Below are 9186 nucleotides of genomic sequence, written 5' to 3' on the forward strand. Positions count from 1 at the left end.
TGATGATCCAGTTGATCAGTATTTTCATCTTGATAGAATACAATTTATTTCTATCATCTATTTTGTTCTCTCTTATTTGTGTTTTCCATTGCCTCCTGATCTTGACAAAATCTCACATGGTATCAGAGCCATTAGAGTGTCATTGGTTTGTCAATTGAGAGAAATTTGATGTTATTTGGGGTTTGCATTTTGGAGTTTTCTATTGCAGGTTTTTATTGGAGCTTGTTAGGTCAAATCTGAGGTCACCATTGGATTAAGGAGGTCCAAAAAGGTTAGTTTTGCCTTTTGTTTCATCAAAATCGGACTTCGAAGGCCAAATTTAGAAGCATTTGAAGTTTGAAGCTGCGGCAGAAATTTTCCAGAAATTATAATTTTGCAGACAATTTTCAAATAGTGATATCTTACTCATCCGGACTCCTTTTTTAAAACAATTTTTTTTTTGTTTTGGGGTAGAATTTCGTGATCTGTACAGTGGTGCAAGAGTTTTTTGTTTTTTGGATACAAGTTTTTCAGAAATCATGAAATCTCATTTTTTACAACTTTGGAGGTTTCATTTGGGCTCATATGGACTCCTTTTCAAGTGTCATTTTTTTTAAAGTGCATAATCTTTTGTCTACTTTCATTATGCTATTTGTTTTCAGTGATTTTGAGTAGAAATTGTACTTTTAGTATTTGGTCATTTTTGGGCCTATTTGGTACTTGTATTTTGCTTGGATCCAAGTTTAGATCACTAGCAGTATTTGTTGAAATCTCTTAGATCTCATTTTGAGAAGCTGTAAATGGAAATTAGAAGTCCACTTTGTCTTATTTTGCAAGTGGCCCATTGTATACGCACTAAGTATAAAGTGTCAAATTTTTATTTTGGTTTTTGGGGGGGGGGGTTGTGTTTCTTGATTGAGTATTTTGAGGGGGTGTCTTGTGTGATTATGCTTCTCTCTATCTTGTGCTTTTTCATTTTGGTGCTATGGATTCTCTTAAATTTCCACTTTTAACTCCTCATAATTATGCATCATGGAAAATTAAGGCATGGAGAAAATAAATGGAAAAAAGATTCATTCATTATGTAAATGAAACTATTACAGCACCACCTGATCCTAAGGCTGATCCTAATGCTCAAATTGAATGGATTACTAAGAATGCTATGACACTTGGAACTCTTAGAAAGTATGTATCAGATGACCTCATTTTTCACATTGATAAGTGTACAACAATTAAAGAGGCTTGGGATATTTTTAAGAAATTGTACGGTCAAGTTGATGAGATTAAGGGCTACAAGCTTGATAGTGAACTCACAACTTTGGATCCCAAGGATTTTGATACACTCCAAGATTATGTCACAAAAACAACTGATTTAAGAGCAAAGCTAAAGGATTGTAGAATTGACAAAAAAGATGCTCAATTGGTTTACAACTTGTTGGACAAGCTTCCTTCAGAGTATGCAACCTTTGTATCAAGCTTTCACACCCATAAGTTAGCTCAAGGTTCCTCATACACTTCTCCCTCATTTGATTCATTCACGGAGATGTTGATACTTGAGCAATCTAAGTTGAGCACGATGGAGATTCTCAAATCTTCAAAGTCACAAGCTTTGATGGCTAATAAAAAAATCAAAACAATCAAGGAAAATGAAAGAATCAAAAGCAACCTAAGTCAAAACCACAACAAGATGGAGCACAATCTTCCTCTCCACAACAAGTTGATTCACCATTCTCACCTAAGAGGAAATCTTATAAGGACAATCTTTTTTGTGGATATTGCAAGAAGTTAGGACATGATGAACATCATTGTTATAAAAAGGATATTGATGAGTTGAAGAGTCTTCTTGAGAGTCTTCTTGAGAAGAATAGAATCAACCTACCTTCTAGAATGTCTACATCGACTTCTTCTTCCAAGGATAAGGGAAATGATCACTCTTTTGGGACAGATAAAGGAAAGGGACAAGCTCTTTGTGCTACTACAAGTCATGATTCAAGGAGATGACTTCTAGATTCAGGGGCTTCTCATCATATGACATATTTGCATTCTATGTTTTCTACATTTGAGCCTTGCCAAATGCCGCAAATTTTGATGGGCAATCATACATACATGGATGTGATTGGGAAAGGATCTATTGCCATTGGGGATAACTCCTTCAATGATATGTTGTGTGTACCTCACTTGACAAATAATCTTCTTTCCATCTATCAGATCACACATGGGGCGACTAAGAAAACTGTGGAGTTCACACCTGATTCAATTATCATTAGAGACTTGGAGAGTGGATCTATAATCACGACTGGGGTGGTTAATCATGCATGTCGGTTGTACTCTTTTTCAAATTTTGGTCCTATTGATGAGGTTGATTCTTCCTATGTTAATGATTCATATTTTGAGGAGAACTTTGGGCATTTGAACTTGGGGATTCTCACATGTGACCCCATTCTTGAGCCTTGCATTTTATCTCCTCCTATTGATATCACACCACCTATTGCACCTGATGATGCAGCTAGTGCGACAGTTTTGCCTTCTTATGATTCAGTGCAGCAGGATATTTCATGTCTTCCAACTTCAGTTGATTGGGATGCCTACTTGACAGACATTGCAGGTTTGTTTGTGGACTCCTACATTGCAGATTTGGGAGACACCATTGATGACATTCATCTTCTCTTTGATGAAGATGATCCTTCTTTGATTGTTGCGAGGGATCACTTTGACCCCCTTGTGCATTCTCTACATGATCAATCTTTAGAGGTTGACATGATTGTGGATACTTTTGTCCAGTAGTTGGAGGAGGTCTCTTTATTTTTTGAGGAGACATGTGAGTCTTTGAATATTGTTCTACATTCATCTCCACTAGATCTTGGAGTGCCTTTTTCAACAATGTGGCGCAGTTTACCACCTTTGGAGGGGGTAACTTTCAGCATCGACATGGGGACACTTGAGCAGTTTTCAGAGATTCTTTTCATCATGAGTGTTTTTGCTTCATCTTCCCTTCATGGTTGGGGAGACTTTTTGGATACACCTTTGGTTTTGTTTCTTCCTAAGGGGAGGAACGTGGTTCGACGTTCATGGAGCAGTTTCTTCATTCATCTTCGAGCTTCTATCATTGGTGTAGATTCCACATTGAGGGGGGGCTTCTTAGTCTCTATTCTTCTTCTCTCATATGGGGGGGACTTTTTCCTCACATGGGGTTTTGTCCCTCATACTTCTATGAGATTTCTTTGTATCTAGTTTTCATCTCTCTTTTGGGGGAGGGTTTTTTCCCATTGGGTTTTTCTCTCTTTCCCTTCTTTGTGAGAGATTTCATTGCATTTGTACATTGGTACCTAACACGGCCTTGTAGTTGGTACCCATCTTGCATTGCTTAGTTGCATTTTAGACTTAAGTGCATTCCCTTAAGTTGCACTTAAGGGGGGTGTTGGTGTAAATAATTATTCATCTTGGATATTATTACACTTTACTTAAGTTTACTTAGAAAATGCATTTCATAGTAGTTTGGGTATGAGACACTTGGGTGTTTGTGCCACATTGGGATAGTGTGTGTAGGAGAATTTCCACCTATTGTGGACTTATCTTGTTGTTACATTCCACATTCAGTGGGTGATCCACCTCATGTGGAATATTATATTGTTTCTCCTACCTACCTACACCTATTTCCTACCTACCCTTGTTTCTTATTGAACCACATGTCATGTTTGTGTGCTCACATATCCATATAGCCTTGCCAATATAAGTAGGCTCATATTCATTGTATGTAATGCTTGATGATCCAATTGATCAGTATTTTCATTTTGATAGAATACAGTTTATTTCTATCATCTCTTTTGTTCTCTCTTATTTGTGCTTTCCATTGCCTCTTGATCTTGGCAAAATCTCACAATTTTCACTTGAACACTTTCCAAGACTATGGTACTTAGCCTAGATAGTGGCACCTAGCTCGAGCCATTCTAAGCCCCAATTTCATATACAAGGTCTTCTCTATACCTTATTTCTAGTTTTCTACAACTTAGTTGACTTTATGTTATGTAGCTTGTTGTTTATGCTAATTTTGGTCAATTTACAAGCATTCTACCTAGTGCTTTGCATTTTCATATCTAAATAATTATCCAAATATCAATCAATTAAAAGAGAACATCAATACATGTGCCCAACTCTCCGAAGAGATTGAAGTATGACTTGATTGGTTGTTCTCCAATAAAATTGATGAGATTGGGTTTGGTTCCTAGTTTGCATGTCTAGGCTAGCGAACCCCATTCCACCACATTTTGCTATCTATTTGGCTATTGTGGAGGTGGAAAGACCAAAGTAGGGACTTGACAGAGGCAAGTTCCCAAATAACCTCCAATTTTTTTTATTTTTTATTAACCACATGGAGGTTTGCAAATGTTTTCTTTCTTGCAGATTCATTTATGTTTTTCATTTAAAGTAGTTTAAATCATGTTTTTAATTTATTCTTTTTGTATCTTTGTTGTACAATTTGCTAGTATTTTTTGTTTGTAGGTCTTGCAAGTTACTTGAATCATAGAGTTGGGTCTTAGATGAAATTCTTAGATGTTAATCAAAGCCTTTATATCCTTTGTGTTTTCTAATTTTGTATTCAAAAAAATTTATTTATTTATCTTTACATATTTTCATCAATTTATTTTATTTAATCATTTCAATTAACTAAAATTAATTTGAGTGTATGTAACCATAAAATTCTCTCAAAAGAGCACAATTTTCCTTTTGAGAAAGTCATATTTCTACATTAAATTTTGTTTATAATATAATACAAAATGTCATCTAATCTCATCTATATATATCCTCAAATTGGATCAATATATAGTTCATCGTAATATTATCTTAATACAATAGACACAATATATGTATATCACCATAAGTGATCCTTATAATATAAAACTTTTGAATCATATTACTACATAGTAGAATTTTATTTTAGTGAATTGATAACCATGGAAAAATGTCATGAAAATAACCTAACATAGAAATTAGATGTAAGGTGGTTCTCAGAGCCATGGTGACTCATGAAGAGGAGTATGCAAGGTGGTTCTCAGAGCCATGGAGAGCCATGGTGACTTCAGAGCCATGGAGACTCATGAAGAGGAGTAATAACTGACTTGACTTGTAGATAATTTTGAAGGCCGTGAGGTCCATACTCTCTTCCAAATCCACTCAATTTGTATCCTCCAAATGGGGAATCATTATCAACTACAAGAAAAGTATTAATCCACATAGTTCCCGCACGAAGAGATCTTGCAACTCTATTAGCTACATTAATATTTTGAGTCAAAACCCCAGCTGCAAGACCATAGATTGTCTTGTTTCCTCTTTCTATTACTTCTTCTATAGTTCTGCAAAAACACATTGTAAAGGTTAAAATAAATGTCAAGTGGTCTCATTATTGTAAAATGAATAATTATAATGCATTAATATTTCCTTGTTAATTTAAGTTTAACATATGCTAGATTATAATTTTGTATAACATGTCAATTCTATAAATATATTAAAGAAATATCAAAACAACCTATTTATAAACATCCTTACTTGAACTTGAAAATAGACATGACTGGGCCAAATATTTCTTCTTTGGCAATCCTCATATTATCCTGCATTAAATTATAGTAAAAGAGTGTTGAATAATTGACTAGATGCATACAAAGTAACTAATGCTACAATAAAATATTAGAATTACCTCAACATCAATAAAAATTGTAGGCTCGATGTAAAATCCCTTTTCACCCAAGGAATGACCACCAATTAATAAATTGGCCCCATCTATCTTACCATATTGAATGTATTTCAATATTTTATCAAACTGAATTTTATTAATCTGCACAATAAAAATCAAGTAATATTTTTACTTCTAATATGTATAAAATAAATAAATACTATATGAACTCTATATATGATCAATTGCTTTGTAATTATAAAGATAATTATGAAAAAATATTTCTTATATAAAATAACAAAATAGTTGTATTTGGATATAGACAAAATAATATATAAACTGGATCAATTTAACCAAATTTTACTATCGTACATAAGTAAATATTAAGAAAATGATAAATTTAAAAAATAAATAAATTGCATTAATATGAAATACAATCTTCAATCACATTTATAAAAGGTTGTTTAATAGATTTTAAGTACTTTCTTTCAACTTAGATTATAAATAAATTTACATATTTATTAAAAAAATAAAAATAATGAGATACCTGAGGGCCATGTTGTACTCCTCCCTTAAGTGGGTCACCTACTACAATCTTCTTTGCTCTTTCTGCTATTTTCTTCACAAATTTATCATAAACACCTTCTTGAACAAATACTCGTGACCCGGCTATGCATATTTGTCCCTATAACATAATCCAAAAGGTTTTAATTTATTTTTCCTAAAAAAACATATTGATTGATAGATACTTATATGATATAGTTATTAATGTAAATGAGTAAGCATTGAAACGTACCATGCATGTGAATATGGCTGCATTTGCAATTTCTACAGCTTCATCAATATTAAAATCATCCATGATAATTAAAGGTGATTTCCCACCAAGCTCTAATGTCACAGCCTTCAAATTACTCTTGGCTGCAGCTTCCATTATCAATCTCCCCACTTGAGTTGACCCTGTAAATGCAACCTAACCAATATGCATGCAATATCAGTTTTAGAATTAAACAAATATGAAATATAAATTAAATTTTTAACTACACTATTTTACATATTTATAAGTAAATTAAAAGATAGAATAAAAAATTAATAAATAAAAATATTATGGGAAGTTTCAAATCATACTACATGATCTATCATCAGGATGAAAGAAATAGTTAGAGAGCAAAAGCATTGATGATGGAAAGTATCACAATCAGAAGTGAAAAAAAACTAACATGGATGATGTAGCATGATCTGAAACATTGATGATTGATGATGGGTCATGTAGTATGATCCAAAAAATGATGATGAGAAGTATCACAACCAGAAGTGAAAAAAACTATCATGGATCATGTAGTATGATCAGAAAGGTTGATGATGAAAAGTATCACAACCAATATGAATCATGTAGTATGATCCAAAGCGTTCACAATAAAAAGTATCACACAGTTTGAATTAGAAGTGAAAAAAAATCAACATTATGAAAAGTGAAAATTACATGAATCTAATCAATTTAATATTTTATACTCATACCTTATCAATATCCATATGACTGCTTATGGCAGCACCAGTTATTGCTCCAAAACCAGGAAGCACATTAAGAACACCAGGAGGTATTCCAGCCTATATTATTCACAAACCAATTAACTAACATTAAAAAACCATTCTGAATATATCTTCATTTTAAGGCTTCCGAATCAATCTAAACCTGCAACTTAACTAATGAAACAGAAGATTTATCTGCAATATAAGAAGTTATATATTATATACCTCTACAGATAAATGAGCACAGTAGAGTGCAGTTAAAGGAGTCAACTCTGCAGGCTTGACTACTAGTGTGCATCCACAGGTGAGAGCAGGAGCAATCTTAGTGAAAAACATAAATAGTGGAAAGTTCCAGGGTATAATCTGACCACACACTCCAATTGGTTCATGCAATGTATATCCTTGGTATGGCCCACTCATCTTTAATGTCATCCCATGGATTTTATCAGCATACCCTGCAAAAATCAAACAGCAAACAAGACAACCATTTTTTTTAAATCAGGAAACAAGAGTCTTAACTGTATTATGAAACAAGTTTGCTAATAAAAGCAAAAGACTGAGTAAGACACAAGAGTCTTAACTGTATTACAAAACAAGTCCACAGTTAAAAAGAGTAAGACGCAACTGCAAAGCACAAACCAACATAACTACAACCAGAATGAGTATCTTACCTGCATAGTATTGGAGAACACTGACTGATTTTGGCATGTCAAATGCTTTAACAAGATCCAGAGGTTTTCCTCCATCCCATGATTCCAATAGTGCAAGTTGCTCTGAATGTTGTTGAATCAGATCTGCAAACTTATTCAGTATGCGGCCTCTTTCCTGGAATCACAAGAAAATTTATTGGGTGTTTGCTCTCTAACATCTTGATGATGGATCATAAAGACTGATCGAAAACATTAATGCCAATTAAAATTCACACAATCTAATCCAGAGATAGTTGATTATAGAAACACGATATCTGTTATGATGATGAGTGAGAGATCTCACAGATCCAGGCATGCGAGGCCATGGACCATGATCAAAGGCCGCCCTGGCTGCTTTGACAGCCAAATCAACATCTTCTTTGGTGGCTTCTGATACACTTGCTATAACTTCCTCTGTTCTTGGATCAAATGTCTCAAATGTTTTCCCTGCACATAAATCCATTACAAAGCATTCATGGATGTTAAAAAGCTCATAATTGATCTGCCCATTTAAGATAATTACCTGAAACTGAATCCACAAACTCTCCATTAATGAAGAGCTTTGTGTATTTCACTTTGACTGGAGATTTGATGGGTCCTCCATCCTCCATCACTAACTTCCAAGGCCCTGCTTGTGCTTCTGAACCATTACATTTAGGAGATGCCATGATCCCAATTTCTTTCTCTTTTCCTCTGTTCAAATCAAGTTTGTTGCACAACTTGTAAACTAAGGCAGAATCATCTCTATAAATGGGAAGATGAGGCAGCAAAGTAATTTTATTTTTTTTAAAAATAAATAGTGATGTACAGTATTCATCAAAAATCAAAGAAAGTTATAATAAAGAAAGTTTAATGGATAAAAAAGTTCAGATAAACCTGCCATCTTGGAATGAAAAGAATTTATGTGAAAAAACAAATGAGAGTAAGTAAAAGACAAGGACGCCAAAATTGAAGATAAGAACAGCTAGTACATTTTTGACTAAACGATTGAGACCCATTTGACAAAACGTAAAAAAAAATCCATATGTTTTGCAGCCATGATTTGAGATGACAGAGAAAAGATACCATCCTTAATCTGAGATCTGAAGATGATATTACTATTCAATATGTTTGACTACCCATTTTAGACCAAAGATAAATACAGTCGCAGACTTCGCCGTCCAAATAAACGTGTGGAGAATTTGAAAAGGTAGTAAATTTGAATGAAACGATGAATCGAAGAGCAATTTTGGGTTACATTGAAATTTTCTTTCAAGAATTCCTAAGGCAATTTACTAAGTCTATTCAAAGAACGACTAAATTTCTTTAATAATATATAAAAAT

General features: G+C 33.6%; 1 protein-coding gene across 2 annotated transcripts; it reads right to left on the minus strand.

The window, feature by feature from the left end:
- Positions 1–4765: 4765 nt before the first annotated feature.
- Positions 4766–8595, minus strand: LOC131073915 (aldehyde dehydrogenase 1). 2 transcript variants are annotated; one of them, XM_059211366.1, is made up of 11 exons: positions 8387–8595; positions 8168–8310; positions 7846–7999; positions 7400–7629; positions 7163–7252; positions 6444–6617; positions 6195–6332; positions 5672–5809; positions 5524–5585; positions 5023–5330; positions 4766–4978 (listed from the first exon to the last, which is right to left on the minus strand). In XM_059211366.1, the coding sequence occupies exons 1-10, from the start codon at positions 8529–8531 to the stop codon at positions 5057–5059; spliced, it is 1548 nt and encodes a 515-aa protein (XP_059067349.1). In that variant the 5' UTR covers positions 8532–8595; the 3' UTR covers positions 4766–4978; positions 5023–5056. The 2 variants fall into 2 exon arrangements, with proteins under 2 accessions (XP_059067349.1, XP_057866406.1); XM_058010423.1 differs by having other exon boundaries at positions 4766–5330.
- Positions 8596–9186: the final 591 nt, after the last annotated feature.

The sequence above is a fragment of the Cryptomeria japonica genome, chromosome 9 (assembly GCF_030272615.1).
Source record: "Cryptomeria japonica chromosome 9, Sugi_1.0, whole genome shotgun sequence".
Classification (NCBI taxonomy): Eukaryota; Viridiplantae; Streptophyta; class Pinopsida; order Cupressales; family Cupressaceae; genus Cryptomeria; species Cryptomeria japonica.